This window comes from Panulirus ornatus, chromosome 2 (genome assembly GCF_036320965.1).
Source record: "Panulirus ornatus isolate Po-2019 chromosome 2, ASM3632096v1, whole genome shotgun sequence".
Classification (NCBI taxonomy): domain Eukaryota; kingdom Metazoa; phylum Arthropoda; class Malacostraca; order Decapoda; family Palinuridae; genus Panulirus; species Panulirus ornatus.
The window spans coordinates 88528157-88550874 of record NC_092225.1 but is presented as its reverse complement, the minus strand read 5'-3'; the positions used below and the strand labels follow the sequence as shown (position 1 = coordinate 88550874).

Genomic DNA, 22718 nt, shown 5'->3' with positions numbered 1-22718 from the left:
GTCCCAGCAAACCCAACCTCAAATAACCACGAACATTTTTAGAGCCACTAATCCGAACGCGCAACTTCCTACCTGGTGGCAGAAGGAGTGACTAACAGCAGAAATTTAGATTTTGCAGACCGCTTGGAGCAGATATCTCTTTACCCCTGAAAAAATAAAAAAAAAAGAGGCGTGGACCACACACGGGCAGAGTGGGCCAAAAGGGGGGAAATGACCCAACGTGCCGCGCCCTCTTTTAGCACGCGCCAGTAAAACACATCGTAGTTATTAATTCGGTCAGGAAACCTTAATTCGACACATGTCAGTCAGTTTCCATCAATAAATTTACCCGATTTATTAATCTAGACTGGCAGATCATCCACACTATGGGACGGTCAAGCTCTTTAGCTCAACTGGAACAACTAGTGGATCAAACAGAGACCCTTTACAACTCCCCTTAACTACCTACTAATGGCTAGTGAACGACCATAAATAAAGCTTGGCAAACTGGATCATCTCGAGTGTCGAATTAACCTCTCCTGACTGCCCTAGCGTCCTCCTGTCCCCAATCTTGAAGGAAAGATTGGTACGAAACCTACAAAGAAACTTGAAGACTTCATTTTGATCCCAAGTCGAGTAAAAATATATAGGCCTGAAGATACAAAATTCTCTCATTTCTTTTGTTTTCATCCCTTGATATTTCAGGTTTATTATATTCTTAGTATTTTTTTTGTGTTGAATTATTATTATTATTATTTTCTTTATTTTCAAGACTGGGGAGGAGTATAAAATTTTTGTTGTAGTTAGTGAGTGTAGTGCTTCCGAGATATGGAACTCTTGCGCTAGCCTACATGTAGACTAGGCTCTACGTTAGAGCTTTTGGCCAAGAATATATTAAAAGATACAGAAAATAAATAATCAGCTCAGAAAAAGTATTGAAACAGAGAAAAGATTTTTTTAAATTTTTCTAGAAAGTTTCTCAAGTGATATATTTTTTCCTCCCCCTATTTTTTCTGTATTTTGTACGTGGGACGAAAATTTTCTTTTACCTCCCCACCCACCCATCTACCCCTCCATTCCTTCCCATGTTCGTGGCCCCTTTCAATTTTTCTTTTTAATTCCTGAATTTCACAAAGTCTGTTCCGTTTCGAAATATTATTTCAATATTTACCTCCTCTGTATCTTTTAACTATCGTCCGCCTCAACTAATACCCATTATGTGTACTGGTGTTTTGTCTTATATCATTATTATTATTATCATTATTATTATTATTATTATTATTATTATTATAATAGTCTTTTAATTTACTTTAATTTCATATGAATTTATTTCATTTGTCAAATTTATTTTATGCATTTTTTTCTTCATATTTTCACTTGATATAGAGTTTCCAAAGAATATCTCAAAGCAAATTAAGATTAAATAACTATATTAAGCCAAAATAATCGCTTCCATGCAGTGTTCTTAAAACAAAAATTTTGTTAAGTGTTGATGCTTGGCGTTCAAACTCTGTGACGCAGGCTCTGCCAGAGCTTTTATATGTTCTTACTCACCTCCACCACCCACTTCCCTACACCGTAATACATTTACACAGTTGAATGGATATTAGTTCATATGTCCAAATATACTATTTTCCTTTTCAAGTTTTCATCTTAAATGTCTAAAAGAACTGTTATGAAATAATAGTAGCTTTAAAATCAGCACAAGAACGCATCTGGTTTTCCACAGTCCTGATTGCGTTATCAGTAAAACATTCATTCCCAGCAACAACAAAAAAAAGTCTTTCAGCAGACCATAAACTTAACAAAGGACATAAATCATAGATTTCCACGTAAACTCAATTCATGTCTAACCGACCTCCACCATCTTCTAGATCAACGAGCTCAACATTCAGGTCAACGATCTGCGTGGAAAGTTGTAAGTATCTGCATTTGCTTCTTTTTTTTGGTCCGTTCGTGTAATTAGATGACATACAAGTGACGTCAGATGGTAAACTGACGACGTCAGTGGTAAACAAATGATCAAAGTCCTCTCTAACAGGATCAAAGACTTTGGACAAAAAAAAAGTAACTGACGAAAGTATAAAAGATAATGGCATTCTTTTTTTTTATTTAGTTTTCTGCTTGTGTGATATTCTCATGCTTGAGGAAATGCTTACTTCTGATTTTATTATTTTCACGTCTGATTGTGCGGACGGACCTGTTTTTATTCCCTCTTGGTGATAAAGGTGTCGATACGTTTCTCTTCCACCGTAATAACACCCTTATGACTTGAGAGTTCTTCTCATATTTTGGTTATTATTCCAAGCTGGTACGCCAGGCCCTATAATCAACGCCTAAATTCCACGTGTTCACTCCGCTGTATTTTCCACCGTATGGTGTCTGCTTACGGATCGCGAGGAATATCGTGCTCTTTTCCAACAGTTGTTTTGAAGTTTTGTTCGAACTCTGCCTCACGATCGGTAACACCAGATCTCCAGGCAGATATGAGGGCGCGTGAAACTCTCAGACCACCGTTGAGCAACAACACACTATCCCTCGTTGTCTGTCGACACTGCACGATATTTCGAAAATCAGGAGCGAACACATCTGGCGTGGAACTTTCTGGCAGTGATTATGTCTGGCGCACAATGTTATTAATTTATGGCTTTTTCGTGTTTAATGTTGATAATTTCCAATTTCCGTCATATTTGCTTCTTTAAGTGTCCCTTGTTGTAAATATCTTGGTTTCACAGTTTATACTTTGTTAATCACTGCTTCACTGTTTGAATCAATGCTTAGTAATTATATTTGGTTCATGAATTATCTAAACAAACTTCTTCTATACTATATAGAAACAAAAATATATATAAATATATGATACCTGGTACACTGAAGCTCTCCTCCTCAATAATTCCAAACTAGCATACTGATTCCACAAACAGTTCCACCTCACATCAACACACACACACACACACGTAAAGAAACAGAAATACTAAAATATATAAACAAACGCGCGCGCAAGCACACATACATTAGGACAAACACACAACATAACATACAGAAATACTGGAACAAATACATAACTATGCATAAACAAGCAAATACATATACAAATACAGACAACCAAAGTAGATTCATATGACCCTCTAACATAATACCACTACAAATACAGACAACCCAAATATACTCATATGACCCTCTTACACATGGAGAGTTACAACGGCTAAGATTTCGCCTGGGAACCAAAGACTTCCAAAATCATACAGAGGGATTCAAACAACAGATCACCGAGTCCTTTCAACGGCCCAATCCAGAACCATTTCTATTTCATACTATCCACAGAATCCAGAGGAGGACAAATGGACAAGGATAGTCAGTATTCACTGAAATGTAGGAACTTGTGGTCTGTCCTTTTAAACGTAACGGTCATCAAATTCGCACCGATTTTCTTTGTAATTTTTCAGCCTACCGGACATGGATGCCATGATCTAATGAACTTAAATTTAGAGGTAATCAAAAAGGCAACGAGAGTCTATTGAAATTACTTTTACATCCACAACTTAGTACATAACACGTATCAAATTTCTATTTTAACGGAAAATTTGAGGCATTTTCCTTTAATTGTTATATTTTTAAAACTACGTAAAGGTTTCCTGGATATCTTAATCTACTTCTGGAGGTTCCCAGCACGGAGCTTAGCCTCTCTTTCCACCTCAACTACCCCACTTCACTCTCACCAACCGACGCCCCCATGCACCAACCACACACTTGAGCCACACCAACGACGCCCCCACACACCACCCACCCACCTGACCTACACCAACGACGCCCCCACACGCCTCCCACTCACCTCTCCATCACCAACGACGCCCCCACGCACCACCAACACACCTCTCCATCACCAACGACACCCCCATACGCCACCCACTCACCTCTCCATCACCAACGACGCCCACACACACCACCCAAACACCTCTCCATCACCAACACCCCCATACACCACCCACCTACCTGACCCACACCAACCGACGCCTTCATACTCCACCCACATACCTCTTCATCACCAACGACGTCCCCAGACACCACCTTTCCACCCACCTCTCCACCACCAACGAAGACCCTATACACCACCCACCTACTTCTTCATTACGAACGACGCCTCCATACACCACCCATGCACCTCTCCACCAACTGCACTCCATACACCACCCAAGTACCTGACCCACACCAACTGACGTCCCCATACACTACCTACCCACCTCTCCATCACCAACGAAGACCCTCATACACCACCCACCTACCTCTATACCATCAACGAAGACCCCATACACAACCCACCTACCTCTCCACCACCAACGAAGACCCCATACACAACCCACCCACCTCTCCATCACCAACGACGCCCATACACACCACCTACCCACCTCTCCACCACCAACGAAGACCCTATTACACCATCCACCCACCTCTCCATTACCAACGACGCCTACACACACCACCCACCCACCTCTGTACCACCAACAACGCCCCCACACATCAACCACTCACCTCTCCACCACCAACGGTGACCCCCAACACACCACCCAACCCTGCATCAACCAACACGCCCTATTAACCTTGCAGCTCCTCCTCTACAGGTATTGTTATTATCATTATTACTATTATTATTATTTTCATTCTAGCTGATTATTCATTTATTTAACTGTCCATTCACTCGGCCCGTGTTACTCACCCTCCCTCTCACCTCCTACACCAACAAAGCATCAAGCCCACCCTGAAGAAGGTATCAAAGTACGAGAACAAATTCGCTAAGCTGCAGAAGAAGGCCGCCGAGTTCAACTTCAGGAACCAGCTCAAGACTGTTAAGAAGAAGGAGTTTGAGCTTGAAGATGATAAGGGCGCGGTGAGTACTAGTAAAGAACCACACAAGAAGCTTTACGCAACTGAGCTCTTTGGCTCCTCTATGTAGATGATGCAATACCTTTTGAACATTAGAGTGAATACATATATATATATATATGTGTGTCATTGTTACTCTTATAATGCTTATATTTGAGACTATTTTCTCTAGAGGAATTCCTCCGTGCAATCCGTTGCTAAGACTCAGCTCTCCTCCATCGGAACATCATCCACATAAATAGTATCACTGGATATGCTAGCGTTCCAATGATATCAGTAGACTGCATCCTGGCATCAGACTCAAGTGATTATGAGTATTAACCACGACAACTTTTCACTTAATAATAACAACAATAGAAATAATAAGAGCCAGAAGGCACATCTAAGCCGTCAGATGGAGACCTGAACCCATGCAACCCTTTGCCTTAGTAATACTGAGATAAAGTATATAGTGTGAAAGGGCTTGGTAAGACGCCGTCCTTCCTGCAGACAATAGATGAACGCTCCCTCCAAACCTCCCCCCCAAAAGTAAACTTGACCTACGTCTCATTTGTCCATTTCTTGGGCAAAGAACTCCAGTCCCACACAAGGGAACAAGGTACATCCCCCCCCACCCCTCCACCTAGTTGAGTGACATCATTTCAGTAGTATCCCCCTCACGAGATAAGGTTCTTGTCATTCCCTAAAGTTTGAGAAGCTTACGAACGACTGTAATAGATTATGTTGATGAGATTACCTTCTGCTATCATTCTCGTCTTCATAACCGTCACAGTTTGTGAAAGTAATCCAAACCCTAAAATGGGAATCAATATAATAAAAGAACGGACAGGATTTCGAATCAGTTCCGAAAATGATTCCACTTGATTCGAAACGTTGTTGGAATCAACTGAAGTACACAATGACAACTTCCATCAAGAAATCTTTTACGTTTAGGTAATATAATCATTCATGTTGATTCCAGAGCGTTGTCTATTCGAATCAGCTGTAACGTCGATTTGTGATGTTTCGAAATGCTGTCTGTTCTTGAGGCCTATCGGTTTCTCGTTCCTGGGTTTCATTACTGACACAATCTGCCTGACGTGACCTGCTCCGTCCCTCAGCAGTCAATTAGAGATCACCATTGGACGGAGCAGTGAGCCGGGGTCACTGCTCCGGGTCGAACACATTGAAAAAAAAATATATATATATTCAGTTTCACACGAAGGCCTGAAGGACCACTTATATAAATCCTTATATTTTCTACATTCAGTTATCCATATAAAATGCCTCACAAACAACCAGTTTCAGCAACATACGACAAAAGCCCTTTCACAGCTGTTCCTGAAACAGTACAAGGTATGAAAGACTAAACTCGCACAATGAGATATCTTTCTCTATATATGTCTTTTATCCCAGTCAACGCCAAAATGTTTTTTTTTTCTTTTTTTTTTTGTATTCCAATGAAAATCTGTTTTCTCTTGTATCTGTCCGAGTCAGTCAACGTCTTCATCTGTTTTGCCCCTTATATACGCCTCATGTTTATCACGCCATTTTTCTTTTCCGTGGTACAGACTAAGCCTGACTGGGCGGCTGGCGGTCCCGGAGCCACAAAGAAGGTAAACAACAGGGGTGCCGAGGCCCTCAACGCCGACCACACACTCGCACTACACTTAACACTCACACTTAGCACGAAGCACTTGGGTCTTACATACTTTCAGCCGAACTCAGAAAGGTTCCCCTGTGCCTTCGTATTCTTTCTTACACTTCAATCTTTCTCACTTTTCAACTCTCAAGGTTAGACGCGTCTCACGCTATATGCACTTCCTCTCCTACTTCGTATCTTGACGTGAATCCTGAGGTCTCTTCATGCTACATCCATACCTCCGTCTCGGTGCTCATCTGTGTAATTCTCTAAGTCTTGTTTTTGCGCTTCCACTTCTTGATGTATAGTCTCATGGTGTCAAATCTCTCTCTCTCTCTCTCTCTCTCTCTCTCTCTCTCTCTCTCTCTCTCTCTCTCTCTCTCTCTCTCTTTTCCTGTATGTAATTCCTTGGATTCATACCGTCTGTTTCAGGCTCTGCCAGACCAACCCTCAGTTTCTCCCATCTTTCCAATACAGTTTCTCAAAACTTTACTTCTCATTTCTCCCTCTTGCAGTTCAGTCACCATCACAATCCTGTTCCACATACATTATACCAAACTGGCCACAAACTACCACACCACCTCTGCCATTGCTGAGTGACTGACCCTCGTGGAACTGATAGTGTTCCAGGGGGTCAAGGTCTACCAGCTATACATACCACTAACACCATTACGTCACACTGATTACGGTAGTTTTTTGTCTTGTCAGCTTCTGCTGTTTGTGGGTAACTGCTCGCATAAACGTAGTACATTTACAGTAATAGCAATAAAGTTTTACTAGCTGTTAACATGATCATAGCTTCATTAATAATACTCGCTCTGGTTTTTAAAACTGGTATGCGATGAGTTCAGACACTTAACTCATTAATACATGAAGCTTCATATCGGTGAGTTTAACTTACCCTTATAAATTAAAGTTTACTGAATTAATCGCATATGATCATAATACAACTTTATTCCCCCCCCCCACTACACACACTGGGATCTAAAATTAACACCACATTATATGGATGAGTTTGGAAAAGCATCTAATGTACAAGGAACGAAATTACTAAATACTTTTTTTTAAGAATTTATATAAAATTACTACTTTATGCATTAATCTTTTCAATTTTCAAGGTCGGCACCAGTTTACAGACAATTAAAGAAAGATTACTATGATACATTTCATCCATAAATGTTAGCCACTGTTGCCACCAAAGGTTACACTTTATCATTCAAATATCGCATTGTTTGTATCACTTCACGGGAAGTGTCCGGCAACTGTTACGATAGTGACTGCAGTCTGTTGTGGATCGCAGTCTTTGCCAAATAAGAAAAAAAGAGAAAAAAAACTATATTTAAGATCCTGAAGACTTTTCCTAACTCTTCCATGACTGTTCTTCTACTTCTTCAAAGAAATAACACAGACCTCACCTCACAATAATCACAACTTACGCACTCCAAGTTTCCTCTTTCCCTGACGTCATGCTAAACGGCATGAACGTCTGGTGGGGACAAACTTTTACGACTACACGCCACTTTAGCGGCTGCTAAATGGCCTCGTAGTAACTTCTAACCAGTCTTCGGTGGCTCATGTAGATCGTAGATGTCATCCAGGTATGTAGATGACAATGTGTCGCTACACCTACTCATCTGCAACTGCGGCGCCAAGCCTATCAACTCGGCGGTCGTCTGCATTGGGCCACCACCGCGTCAAGTCGACACTCCTGTGCTTCATTTCACATTTTCAGGCGCTTTTTTATACTAATTCCTATGTACTTTGTAAAAATGTACACACAGTTCTTTTTTTTTTTACATATAATTCTATGAATGATTCTGAAGGCTATCCTGACCAACAAAGAAAGAGTAACACCTCCATCTTTGTGTGTTGTCTTCAAAACAGCTCGTAGAACATAGAGCCAAAAAGCGATCATAGCCGTCGGAATAGCTAGCGCTCTTTAGCTTAGTATGTATCCATTAGTCTTCTAGATTCTTAGAATAGCGCAACTGCATGCAGGACTGAAATGTTTCGTAGAAAAATTAGGTGAGCAGCATGTGACTTAATGGCTTTATTTAAGTTAGGCTTCCTTTAGCGTAAACTTTTCATCAACGTAAATATATTCTGACATACTTTGCTTCACTACCTTAAACCTGCATATATGTTAATTATAAGAATAATATTTTTTTTTCTATCATTTGCGCATGAATCCAATTCCAAAATAATTTGTAACTATGTTCATAAAGGGAAATTTTTCCCACTTGTGATGCCCATTTGACAAGTGGGTAAAAGGCCCTTTGACCTTTTTATCTAGGCTGTAGAGTATAGGATAGCCATTGATAATCAGATCATGCAAAACTTAGCTCATCCATATCTAGTCAAATATATGACTGAATAAGAATCAGTCAAAAGTCCAGTTTTAACTGACAGGCTATATCATTATTTGTGATTACTAGGCTTATAAATTTCATATATATTATGGAAATAATTAGGATTAGGAACCATATTTAGAATTCTCCAGTCACGACACTATTCCCTCTGTATTTATATATGACAAACTCAGTTAAATTTGTGCCTGAGATAGTCCAGCAGAGGGGCTCATTATCAGTGTCGGCAATAAGGAGTAATGACCCTTATTTAGCTGCTACCTTAGGGTCATTTTTGCTGATTGTGTCATATATGTGTTGTTCTGTCACTGTTTTGTCACTTCGTACGACACACGTCAGGGTCGAAGGCAGGGGTTGGTCAGTTCCCGAGTAAATTCATCGTCGGTTTTATTATTGCCAGAAAAAAAATCGTAATCGTATTTCTTACAGAGTTGTATAATAGCCTTCATCTCAAGATTGTATGTATATGTATATTTCAACTCCAGCTGGATAATAAGTTCGTGAATGGCCAAGCTTTAAGTTCAAGAAAACCCTAACTGCCCCCTGTCCGAAACCCTGGAATACATTCCTGAATTTTAACGCTACCATGCATACTTTGCACTCTTCCTCATAATTCAAAAGCAGTCTGCTTGTTCACTGTTAAGCTAACGTTAACTTGTTTGAAACCAAAACATCTTCTCACTGTACTAGCACCATTACTCTCGTTTGGAAATCCTGATTCTTACCTGGTGCGCTAACGAAGGTCGAGGCAGTTTGTCCAAAGTTTCCTCTTTGAGTATTTAATTGACTATTTTTATGTCATGTCGACACTTCCTGAGCTTTTCATGCTACTTAGTCATTTTTTTTGTCATGATAGATGAAATTATAAATAAACCATTCAGTTTCTATCTTTAAATAAGAGTATGTATGAAATAACTAATTAAATCTATCACAGTGACATCAAGGCAATACAAACACGTCAGAGCAGACCGTTAGGGTCTAGCTCAGGAATGTCGACTGCATCTGGTGACACGTTTGGTGACTTATGGTTTAGCTAACGATGCACTAATATTAATACTTTCAGTTCCTGCATCCACTAGGGCGACGCGAAAGCATTCTCTTATTTTTTTTTCATCTATTTATTTCTCATGTTTTAGAAAATAATAATAATATTAAAACTCTTCAGCTTCGGTAGAACTGCACAGCTCTATTTCTTGTGATAATCTGCCTAAAAAATAAGCGATCAGAGAGAAACACAGTAATCCTGCCAGATCGAGTTCGCTTGTGATACTTTCCCATCCATTCAGTGCGAGTACAACACATGTTCATTTGTGATACGGAAGAAAAGAAAAGAAAAAGAAGCAATGCAGCTTACAGTTACAGTATGTATGACAGGAATTCACACGTTACAGTCGCCGACACCTGTAATATATTCATTAGGTCCTGTTACACACAGTGAATGCCGCTATCTCATTATTTTGTACAATGTAGATTCACAGACCCGTATAAATCAGCTATACTCTGGATAGCTACAGTGCACAACATGTAGATAGCAGTGGAGGTCCTGAGTACTGGGGGCAGGGCAAAGTGGAGTGGCTGGAAATCCATCAGGTGTTGTAAGTTTAACTAGATCGTCCGTATTCTGGAAAAGCACTTGACATCTCGAGAAGGTCGGACCTCCGGTAATGAGAGCGAGCGCAGTGACTTTTGAGATGGCCCGTTCTATCGCAGGATGTGTCCACTTTTAAACGAGCTTCTTACTAACCAATTAAGTGCTGTTCCAGAATTTGGACATGTGTTTGTGTACAGATGTTGCAAATAACACGTGTTTTTTTTTCCCTCTCTCCCTCTTCCAGGAAGGGGAAGAGGGCGAAGCTCCGGTAAGTGCTTCTCTGGTGAGGTTCATAAGACCAGGGTGAGTCAGGCTCTTCTCTCACTGAACGCCTCCTTTTCAAAAAAAAACCAGCCAATCACAATAAAGACGACGCGGAGTGATCTTTAAAAGACGACTCTCGCTCCTAACAGTCAATACAAGATAATACTATCATGCCACGGCTGGTGAAGGATCGGTTCACAGAGCTGGGCCTGACTCCTCTAACTTTTATGAGCTCTGCCTCTGTCCCATGTTGAATAATGATGCCGCGTTAACCCGTCCACAGCTCACGTCCTGGGAGGCTGGGTTGCCGGTACATTAGTTTGATATGTTTTTTTTTTTTTTTTTTTTTTTGCTCTCTTACGGTTTTTCACTTGAGGAGAATGATTTATCATCCCTGTTTTGCTAGCAGAGATCAGTCCTTTTATACCTGTAGTAGTATGACGAAGGCAACAGCCGAATTAGTAGAACTAGGGAGAGTCGTAGAGGAATATAATAGATATTTTTTTCACTTTTTTTTTTTTTTGAGCAATGATTGATATACCATTTGAGCGAGAAATGTGTCTGTTTCCCCTGCAACTCACCTTGCTTACTGTCTACCTGGTTATTTTTCAATTTTGTAAATACTGCCCCAAAAAGAATATGACATCTTAAATTTCCAGTGATTCTAAATCGCCTAAAATAATAAATATTTTTTTTTTCCTTAATAAGAGTCTGCATGTGACTTTCAGTTCCACTTTCAAAAATCCCTCTGATATTTGAAGGACCGTTTCAGTTATGAACTTGCATGAGTTTTATTGAACCCTCAAGCTGCACACACGACTGCAAGGCGCTGCCAAGTTATTCATTTCCAGCAAAGATCTTTTTTTCCCCTCTTCAGCTGTAGACTTAGATAACGCTTTGAGTTGCCCCAGTTTTGCATTTTTCCTTTTTTTTTTTTCTCTTTTTTTGTTGATAGACTCCACAAGTCTATCATCCCTTGCTAAATTATGATTTTCTTTTTTCTTAGTAGACGAGAGACCCACCCATCCTCTCTCTCTCTCTTTTGTAAGAGATATGTGTTCGCAGTTATCATTATTCTACGCAGCTCCCATGCAAGTAACTAAGAGTATGAAGCTATATCCCATCTGCTATAGTAAGCCTATAAAATAATTCAACTAAGTGTACCTCTCAGAGACAGACTCCACGACGCTCCTCTGAACTTGATATTAAGGATGTTTTTTCAAAGTCATGAATTCATTTTTTTTTTCTTTTACCTTCAAGATTTCTCCTTAAACATTGGATAAGTATCTTATTGTTCTATTTGGTTTTGTTATCGCATAATGTTTTGGTGTATAACAGATTTATGTAGCTTCAAGTAACCTTCATGATGCCAGACCTAGAAGTTTGACGTCTTAAAAAAAAAAAAAAAAAATATCAATGGACAGGGAGGTCTATTTTGCCACAGTTTCTACTTGAAAAATTTAAATATTTCTTAAGTAGAGTTTTGTGGCAAGAGGCATTTTATTTTTCTGGGTGAATCCCCGTTTTGTGATTGGCGGGTATGCCACACTGCTGCCTGCATGCACGTCCAGCCAATCACGACCGAGGTGAGCCGACTGTAAACAAAAGTAAGACCTCTGTCAACATGCTAAGGCATTTGAAGGCTGCAGGCATCATAGGCATAACTGCTGGGCCTTTAAGGCGAATTTCATGTGTCGAAGGATGCAGAAACTGAGTCTTAAAAGATACCAGTAGTTTATATCCTATCATCCTGGAGCCTAAAAGACGATAGGCCTTCCTTGTCCCCGTAACAAGGATGCTTTTATTGTTACTAATGAACGATCTTTTCCACAGGTGGAGGGTGAGGGCGCCCCTGCAGAGGAAGGTGAGTGAGCGCCGCCCTTGGTGTTGAAACCTTTAACCTCATAGCTTCACCCCCAGCTCGGAGACGTCGTCTGGTGAGGCAGGAAAGACGAGGGTGGCGGGGTGGGTGATGAGCGTGTGTATGTGTGTCTCGGGATAGATGGAAGGGGCACTAAGACGACGTCCCCGACTGCGTCATCACATTAAACTTAAGTCGCAGCCGCAGAGGAGGTCCTTACCCCTTCCGCTCCCCTGCGGCTGTCATCCAAACCTCCCCGTACGGGGCTAAACCGCTTTTCTTGCAGGCTAACAGGCTTATGATTTCAAGTGTTCTTGTCTTGGTTCACTGTCTTGTAGCGTCGCGTCCGTCCATGTTCTTGTTCGGTGTATTTGGTTGTAGTAGATGTATGATTTCAAATGTCATCGAGCCCATTTTGGTAATAATGTCGCAATTTCTTTTTTTTCCCTTCACTAACCTGTTACTAACAGGTGGTGAGGGTGCCCCAGCCGAGGCGCCGGCAGAAGGGGCTCCCGCTGAAGAAGCCCCCGCAGAGGCCGCGCCAGCAGAGGGGGCACCGGCCGAGGAGGCTCCAGCAGAGCAGGCCCCGGCAGAAGAGGCTCCAGCAGAGGGCCCCGCTGAGGCCCCCTCTACCGAGGAGGCCCCAGCGGATGCTCCAGCTGACGCCCCTGCAGAGACCCCTGCAGAGACCCCCGAAGAAGCCGCCCCCTCTGAGGCCGCCCCTGCCGAGGGCGAGGTCCCCCCGATTACTGAAGGTGAAGCTCCGCCCCCCGTGGAAGGTAAAGTATCCTGGACGCCCACACGACGCCTGTGGCCCCCGCCCACGGCCAGCCATGCTGGTCTCTGCGCCCCCCAACACACGGACCTCTGCCACATTCTTATTTAATTATCATAAATGTTCTAAAATCCACTTTTTGGTTCAAGTTTCTAAAGCAAACAATTCCTAACAACAGGCAATATTTTCATTTATATTAATCTAATGTCTAACGTAACTTACATAACAAAATAATAATAATTATTCTCTTTTTATTTAACGACAATTATTATTAGTGCTTTCAATGTGATAGAAAATTGTTGCTCTAATATCTTTTCGAGGTTCCCCAATTCCCGCCCAAACACAAGATCCCCCAAGTAAAGTTCCCGGATTAACTTTTAAGATCCTGTTATGCCTACACCTCCTACTGTTCAGGAGATTCCCCTCCTTACACTGTCAACACTTCCTTAACGCAACTCTAAAACACACATCGTTGCACAGAGTGCAGTCATCAACATATCCGTTCCTACGACATGACCCGCATTCAAAACATTCAAAACAAACTCTTATTTTGAAGCACGAGTGAAAAGAATACCTGCGTGAAACACGTGATCGTCACACACACACACAGCAACGGAGAATATCACTTCAGTCTTCTTATCTCACACCTTTAAAACGCGTACTTCGCTGTCGGATACAGACTAACGCATAATCTATTTCACATCACAATCATAACCGCTGAACGTTATCTCTGCACCACCAAACAATTTCTTTAAAGTCTCACAACCACAAAAAGATCTTAAATCTATTTTTTTTCTTTTACAAATCCAGAACGATCATGTGCTTCACATCAGCTAACAACACACAGACGCGTACGCATCTTTGCCCAACCAACGAAGAATCTTTTACCTTTTCAAGACTTCGACCCGACCCTCCCAACACCTCCACCTGCATGTTCCACCCACCTCCCTTACCCTACCAGCCTTCCTCCGTCTGCCGCTCGTCGCTAACCTCACAACTGTCTCCCCCTACAGTCGCTGCGTAAGATGGATTGCCTACCACTAGCAGGAGAAACAGCAGCAGCAACAGGAGGGGAAGGTGTCTGTGTCACGTGTCGTTGTCTTCTGTGGAACCTCGCGTCAACCGTAACTCTTCGTGTCCAGCCAAAGTGTATATTCTCATATCTTCTGAACTCTGGAAGTGAATTTTGTTGTTTAGCTACTTATTGCGACCCTCAATTAAACCAAGTGAATGCACGAGTTTCAGATACGAATTACTCATCTACATATATTAACTCCGTGTCCAAGTATTGGTGTGTTCGAACAAGTTTTCGTATTAGAGGATCGAGCTCAAGTAACTCACATATAGCATTATTACCATTCGAGTTGAGAGTTTCTGGACTGACTGTGAACATCTATATAAATGCTTTAATATCAATAATAAATTTGTACTACTGAGGCATAGCTTTATTCTGACCTCACTGAAAGGCTTATCTTTTTTTTTTTCTTTTTCGCGTGTCAAATGTGTATGACGCAATCGGGCACATCATCACATTAAGGTTGTGTACTGTTTCTGAGATATTCCCCCTCAGACAAACAAATGAATGACACACGCATCAGCAATGACATACTTCACAAAGCAATATGGACTTCATTATCGTGTTATGTTCTCTTATATATATATATATATATATATATATATATATATATATATATATATATATATATATATATATATATATCTTTTTTTTTTTTTTTTTTTTACTTTGTCGCTGTCTCCCGCGTTTGCGAGGTAGCGCAAGGACACAGACGAAAGAAATGGCCCAACCCCCCCCCCCATACACATGTATATACATACGTCCACACACGCAAATATACATACCTACACAGCTTTCCATGGTTTACCCCAGACGCTTCACATGCCTTGATTCAATCCACTGACAGCACGTCAGCCCCGGTATACCACATCGCTCCAATTCACTCTGTTCCTTGCCCTCCTTTCACCCTCCTGCATGTTCAGGCCCCGATCACACAAAATCTTTTTCACTCCATCTTTCCACCTCCAATTTGGTCTCCCTCTTCTCCTTGTTCCCTCCACCTCCGACACATATATCCTCTTGGTCAATCTTTCCTCACTCATCCTCTCCATGTGCCCAAACCACTTCAAAACACCCTCTTCTGCTCTCTCAACCACGCTCTTTTTATTTCCACACATCTCTCTTACCCTTACGTTACTCACTCGATCAAACCACCTCACACCACACATTGTCCTCAAACATCTCATTTCCAGCACATCCATCCTCCAGCGCACAACTCTATCCATAGCCCACGCCTCGCAACCATACAACATATATACCCATTTTATGATTATGGTGATCAGGCACCCATTTTATCGACCACCCCTAAGGGTGGATGAACGGCTGGGTTGACTGTGGACCAACTGCCGGAAACAAGATTCGAACCTGTGCGCTCGACCCTGGACGTCACGGTCAGGAACGCTAACCGCTTCACCTAACCTACACACAACACTCGAGACTGAAAAATCCATAAACTATCCTGTGAATGAAGTCATATGCGCAACATCTGAACGTAACACACTTTACTCCGCTGCAACAACACCTGAGACGTCAAACAAAGGCAGCCAACTGTCTGGGTTCACTCGGCGATCATTGAGCCATTTGGGAAAAGAAAAAAGAAATGTTACACCAAGTAATACAGAAAATGGATTACATAGAAGGGATACCCTCAACCAAGATGAAAACGACAAAAACCGTACTTGAAATAAGACAGAAATACATCCCTCCAATAATAATAATAATAATAATAATAATAATGATAACAATAACAAATGCTGGGAGAACATTCTATGAAAAGAATGTATGGCTCTGACTTCACCAATCCCTCTTCATGGTGACGACAATATATGCTCCAAGTTTATACATGAGATGAGACGACCAGCAGGGAAGTAAGTCCCATTTCTAGACAAGTTCAGGTTATTCACTGTTAACATCAAGACTAAATTTTTCTTCTAGAAAATGGTCCTGGGGTAATGACAGATACATACAACTGCATAGATAAATACAAGTGTAGCTACTGCAGGAGAAATCTCCGGCGGACGACGATCAATAACAGTAGCGTAGCCCACACGCAGCTGCTGATCAACCTCGATCATTCCTCAACTAAACACCGTTGACGTATGAGCATTTGTTGTCATCTATGTTGGTAGAGCAAATCACCCGTAATCTACGCTGTTCTCTACTGGTTGAATGTCAACGATTACTAGGCGTGGCAAAGACATTTCTGAACCAAAGAACTTAACGAATCTAATATTTTGGTTTACTTTTTTTTCTATCTGGACTTTCATTATCAAATCCATTTGTAAAACTTGGTATAATCAACTAAATGACCATGTAATCTTAACAGGTAGACATAAAACAATGCGATTAAGTTTTTCTGTCAAGTTATATCTTTACGAGCTGGACATGACGAGCTTGCACTTCTGATGATATCTGTCGTAACTTTAGCTGAGAACAAGTCGTATATGCCTCAGCGACAATCCAGGTTTACTGGACTTAATTACCCAATAAGTTTCGAGCAAATCAGGGGAGAAACAAAGACATAAGGTTTTCACACTCGTTATATAAAAATGGCAGGTCTTCTCAGGAATTAAGAACCAATGAATTATATACTCATCCTTCATAGAATTTGCCTCTATCAGAGGCTGATTTTTTTTTCTTTTATATGCTGAACGCTCCAGTCACGGACAGAAGTCCACATCAAGGCCGGGCCTTAACTGAAACATGGAAATAAAAATGAAACGGAAAAAGAAAAGACAAGGGAAAGTATTTACGAATTTTTGAGAAAGTGAAAAGACCTCTCCTTTGAAATGTGCCAGGTCACAGTTATTGGGAAAGACATGAGAATGTAGAGAGTTTCAAAGCTTCGACGTGTAAGGAAAGAAACAGGTATCAAAACGGCCCACCAGTGAGTTGCCGAAGGCCACATAATAATCATGTGACACAGCAGTTTGCCGAGTATTGCGTGGTCTAGCTAGTGGTCGGGGCACACAAGCAGCCAGGTTTCGGGAGCAAAAACTGTGCACCCTACATTCAACCCATAGGTGGAGTTAAAGACTTACAGATGTCACAATGGGTCTAACTCAGATCCCAATGGGTTGATAATAAGCTGATATATCCAAAGCTTTTGACAAGGTGTGGCATCGGGGTCTCATCTTTGAGCTTCCCTCTCTCCCTTTGCTCCCTCTTATCTAGCTTCCTTTCTGGCCGATCTATCTCCGTGGTTATTAATGGATCAGCTTCTCCCCTTTTCTTCATCAACAGCTGTGTCCTCCAAGGTTCTGTCCTGTCTCCTACACTTTTTCTCCTTCTTATAAACGACTTCCTTTCTTTTACAAGCAACCAAATGTACTCATACTCTGACCACTCAACACTGCATTCCTCCATATCCTTCAATTCTGCTCCTTATTCTTTCATTCAATGTAAAAATCTGCGAGGTATTGTTTGGCTGCGTCTGCAACACGAAAACCCGAATTTCCCTCACCGTCAACCATATGACTACGTTGGAGTTATTGGTTGTTGACACCCTCGTACTCCGTGATGCACAAAAACGTGACACATGGAATAGCCTAAATATCAGCCGAAGTAACTCGTTTTCTACAAGAGTAGTCCACCTCGCGGCTGCCAGCACTGAAGCCAGCCAGCCAGCCAGCCAACTGCAACCACACCTATTTCGTCGTTTGGTCACGGTCACGACCTGGAATGAGGCCCAACAGTCACGCCACATTTCTTTCACGTTATATTTCACATCTCTCAAATCATTCACATGTCACGGGTTTCCAAACATCACCCACGCATTCACGTACTGTGAACGTGACAAGATTTACCCTTAACCCACGTCACCAGCTCACCACGAGCCACACAACAAAGTTTCACATTACCTAATAATCATCTTGAATAAAAATCACCATACTTCCACGTCAGGCCACTAAAAACGTCACCCAAACGTCGTCATCTGTATAAATGCAGCGTCGCATTCGTGCCATGTCGAGGGCACATTACCTAACACACACACACAACACGTCGTGCCGCTCACACTGTTACATCATAAACTTCGCATCACTCACTCACCCTCTTGTCTCACACATCACTCACACGTCAAGTTACCGGAATGTCCTGTTACGAAAGCTCTTACCTTAACGTAATGTTACCCCATGCCACGTCAACCACGCAGTTACCCAAGGGCATCACGTGACTCAACCCAAAATTCATAAACAACCTGTAAAGGTCGTTACCTTTACGTCAAATCACCATCACGCGACGTTACCTAAACAACAGCAACGCACGAATAGCCTTACCTATCCACTTCGGCAACAAACCTGACACGCAATGCGACCTGCACGACACCGCTCATATGTGACGCATCTGAACATCACATGACGCAAATGTAACGTTACGTATTGGGCTACACACACACACACGCATAGTTAAATACACTTCCCAAACCCTGCGTGCATGTCATGTCAGTTCCAATGCATCGGTACCTGGACCACAAGTTACCTTGTTGTATGTTGCGTCATCTACATTAGTATCTTACACTCACACAACGTCACCGAGTGGACAACTCTTCATCTGCATGACACGTCCTCATTCTAAACCTTCGATCCACCAGCCAAACATTCTCTCTCTCTCTCTCTCTCTCTCTCTCTCTCTCTCTCTCTCTCTCTCTCTCTCTCTTGCCGGAACGAAGGCTTCGCTCATTAAGCTTTTATCCATCTACATCCTTCCTAGGGACGAAGGACGTTTGCCTCTACCTGTCAACTCATCCATCACATGTCGTGTCCTGCTGGGGAGGATCCAGGTCAGCAAGAGGTCGTCTACAAGGTAAAAACGAAAACATTGATCAGCTGGGGATCATACCGTGTCCGATTCGTCGAATCATGGCTTCGATCACATCTGACCGAATTCTTGTATTTCAGGCTGTGTTTTTATTATTTTATCATCATTATTCAAGTAACTACGTGTTCTTACGACAGAAATCATTCAAAATGTTAAAAAGGTCAATGCCACATACTTTAGGGTTATCATCCCGATGCAAACTCAAATCATAATTACATAAACCTGCATGAGAAATTTTGACATATTAAAGCGTTATTTTCTAAATCCAGTGCTGAATGATTTGTGAAAAAAAGGATAGACTTCAATCCAGTGAAAAATAAGTGAAAAATATATATATAGTTCTTCCACGAAGCCAAAGTCACATACGCGTTACTGTCATCGCATGACGGGCGTTCATGGCGTGGTTCACCTTACGTCACGCGTGCCCCAATTCACGTACACCTCACCGCATCTGTGTACATGTTTGCATGTCTACATATACCATCCTGTGTAGTCTAGAGACACTTCACTTGGATACCACCATACCTGGATATTCAGATACGTGAAGAGTGTATTCACATGAATATTGTGGAAGACTGGGTAAGAGTATTTACGAATACATTATATATCTCGTGCCTTATTATTGCTTTGATCGTCCTGCGTCTTGGAGCGTCATTAAAACGGCTTAGGGGAAGGTCACCAGGGTCACTTGGGATGCGGGGCAACAGGAAGGTTATTATACAGTGAGGCTTTAGTTACTACCACCACTGTTTTCAGTCTGATTCACACTTAAATGGTTGAAGGAAGGAAGGAAGGACGGAACGAAATGCGGAGAAAACGTCAAAATGCGAAGTATATTGTCAGGAGAAAGGCGTGAGCGTTGAAATAAGAGATTAACGGAAAGAAGTCAGGATGAAATGAATGAACAAAGAGTAGGTGAAATATGAGTAACTGAGACGGGAGTATATGGGGAAGGGTATAGGACAGGCAGGAGAGAGGGCCACAGGGTCGAGGCCAGAGAGGTCCAGGCTGCGTGGTACAGTACAAAGATCCTGCTGGAGTCGAGACAACGCGGGGCGGGAGTCGAAGTTACTGACCTGCCGTATTACGTCAGTTGACTCTGCGAGATTTTGGGACTAAAATATCTAAAATACATGAGCGTGCGCGAAATAAATGACCATCAATAAAATACATTTTTATTAAATGATTCATGAGGAATTATATTGTATATTACTAGCTAGTGATGATGTTCAGTGTCAATTTCAATGCCAAATATACCTACACCATTCACAACAAGCGTTCCCTCACGATGTTTGTGTAATTCCAGACGTCTTTATTCATGTCCAAATATACTTTCTGAAGATATCTCACCTCATAAATCTATCACATATGCATGAAATATACTTCCATTCCACATTCTTCTCAAACTATATCAGACGACATGGAAGCAACGAGGAGAGAAGGTACATCAGACAGAGTATGATGTATACACAAGTCCTGAAACTCCTGATGACAAACACAACAGCATGGTGTGGCTCAGACTCACCCACAGCCTTCAAGGAACGCGAGCCATCGCTCATCATTCTAAAGCCTTCCCTAGTGTCAGTGATACTAAATAGCCACCAACAGAACCTCTGCTATGAACACATACAGACACAAAATTCGACAGGACAAAATAAATGCGCTGAACGACAACAACAAAAATGCGCTGAACGACTCCTTACTTAAATATCATCCCTGAACCCATTATGAAGCTGATCAGCTTGAGAAAAATACGACTTACTGGGCAGTTCTCACACCCCCTCACGTGTGCCTGTGCATATGGTCTGTGGTCACTTATTTCGCAGATCAGATATTTCGCTCGACACCGGGGTCGAGGCCACAGGTGGGGGTAGAATATACAGTTAAAGAATTGCATAATTGGCGGGTCATAATAGTAAAGCGTTAATGACTTACAAAAAGAGCTTAGATCATCAAGGTGGGGCTGGACACGTCTACTCTTGGGATTAGCAAATGAATAAAGTCTATCTAAATATCACAGGAAGTTTTACAGAGCAAATCTCATGATTTATACATTATACATTTTGTGATCAGCTCAACATTAACTGATGTAACGTTACGTAATTGCTGTAGTATTGTGTTGGTATTGTGTTGACATACATTATGTATTTAAAGGTGAACACCATGTGATATCAAGTCACATACCTGTTGAACTCCAGTAATACTGTGTTGACGTATGGATTGAATTGTGAGTATTAAGTGATGAATATTTTCACCATGGTTGCGTTACAGGACTATAGCACTGATGCAGACATAACTATGGGAAGACTCAGTTATCACTTCGTTTACCTGTGCGCTTTGTTCATGGATAGTTTATGACATTCACAATGTAGTCGTTCGAGCGGAGGTAGGTAAGTCTTGGCGGTGTATGGTGTTGGTGCTAGTATCTCTGTCAATGCCATGGTGTTAACACCAGTGGTAACACGAGGAAATTGCGGTCGAGACGCTGGGTCACAAGTTCATCAGGTTTTTGGAAAGTACTATTGTCGTACCCTTGGCCTATGCCTTTATGAGAATAAACCCAAGAAAGAACAGCTCTGACACGGTGTACAGTCTGCTCGTTCCTGTGTGTGTGTGTGGTGTGTGTGTGTGTGTGTGTGTGTGTGTGTGTGTGTGTGTGTGTGTGTGTGTGTGAAACCTGTCACTCGAGAGAAACAAAAATGCCTCACGATCAATACTGAACACGTTGTCGTCCAGGTATGTACATACCTTTCCTCCTGCATTACTGGCGGGGACCAGTGGAGAATCACTCCTCCTGACGGTGAAGTGTGTCATTACTCTCATGCCGGACCACCACACACCACAGATCATGGCTTACACAACACGTACAGGGTGCCACGCCTGTGACCCATGGCCCTGCCCTCGTCGCTGATCCCTTACCAAAGCTATTAATCCCATGAGCACTGCGGTATGACCCCTGGCCAAGAACCGTAGGTATGATGGCCTGGCCTCTGACCTGACCCTGAGGGGTTGAGCACTGCGGTATGACCCCTGGCCAAGAACCGTAGGTATGATAGCCTGGCCTCTGACCTGACCCCGAGGGGTTGAGCACTGCGGTATGACCCCTGGCCAGGAACCGTAGGTATGATGGCCTGGCCTCTGACCTGACCCCGAGGGGTTATGTCAAAGAATCGTACCGTCGCGCTCTAAGGTTGTTCACGTAATACCCCGAGGCAGCCACCAAACCTGAGTTAATCCCACAATTCTTCCAGCGCAGGATACTCATTAGAGCACCCACACGCACGCGTAATTACTAAACACCGATAATCACACGGCAATTTCAAGTTTCTTCTCATAAAGTGATTAACTCCAGCCAGGGACGGGTGACCGACGACGATGAGAGGTGGCGTCTGTTATCTGAGGAATATCGGCGTTCGTCGGTAACCGTGACGGGAGGTCGGGGACCGTGTTCAACACGATCACAAGAGAGGTTTCCAACCACCGACTT

The 22718-nt window shown here is 42.2% G+C and overlaps 1 protein-coding gene and 1 long non-coding RNA gene across 19 annotated transcripts in view; one reads left to right on the top strand and one right to left on the bottom strand.

Moving 5' to 3' along the window:
- Positions 1–14774, top strand: part of wupA (wings up A) — a 38172-nt gene extending 23398 nt beyond the window's left edge. For 13 of the 18 annotated variants that reach the window (XM_071679306.1, XM_071679298.1, XM_071679291.1 and 10 more), the window contains 7 exons: positions 1854–1897; positions 4723–4864; positions 6411–6455; positions 10683–10706; positions 12536–12566; positions 13034–13342; positions 14352–14774. In XM_071679306.1, the coding sequence (XP_071535407.1) occupies positions 1854–1897; positions 4723–4864; positions 6411–6455; positions 10683–10706; positions 12536–12566; positions 13034–13342; positions 14352–14362 (606 nt within the window). In that variant the 3' untranslated portion in view covers positions 14363–14774. The remainder of the gene's footprint in view (positions 1–1853; positions 1898–4722; positions 4865–6410; positions 6456–10682; positions 10707–12535; positions 12567–13033; positions 13343–14351) is intronic. The other 5 variants (XM_071679227.1, XM_071679218.1, XM_071679208.1 and 2 more) reach the window with 3 other exon arrangements.
- Positions 1–22718, bottom strand: part of LOC139758180 (uncharacterized) — a 149126-nt gene that overhangs the window by 89960 nt on the left and 36448 nt on the right. The window lies entirely within an intron of this gene.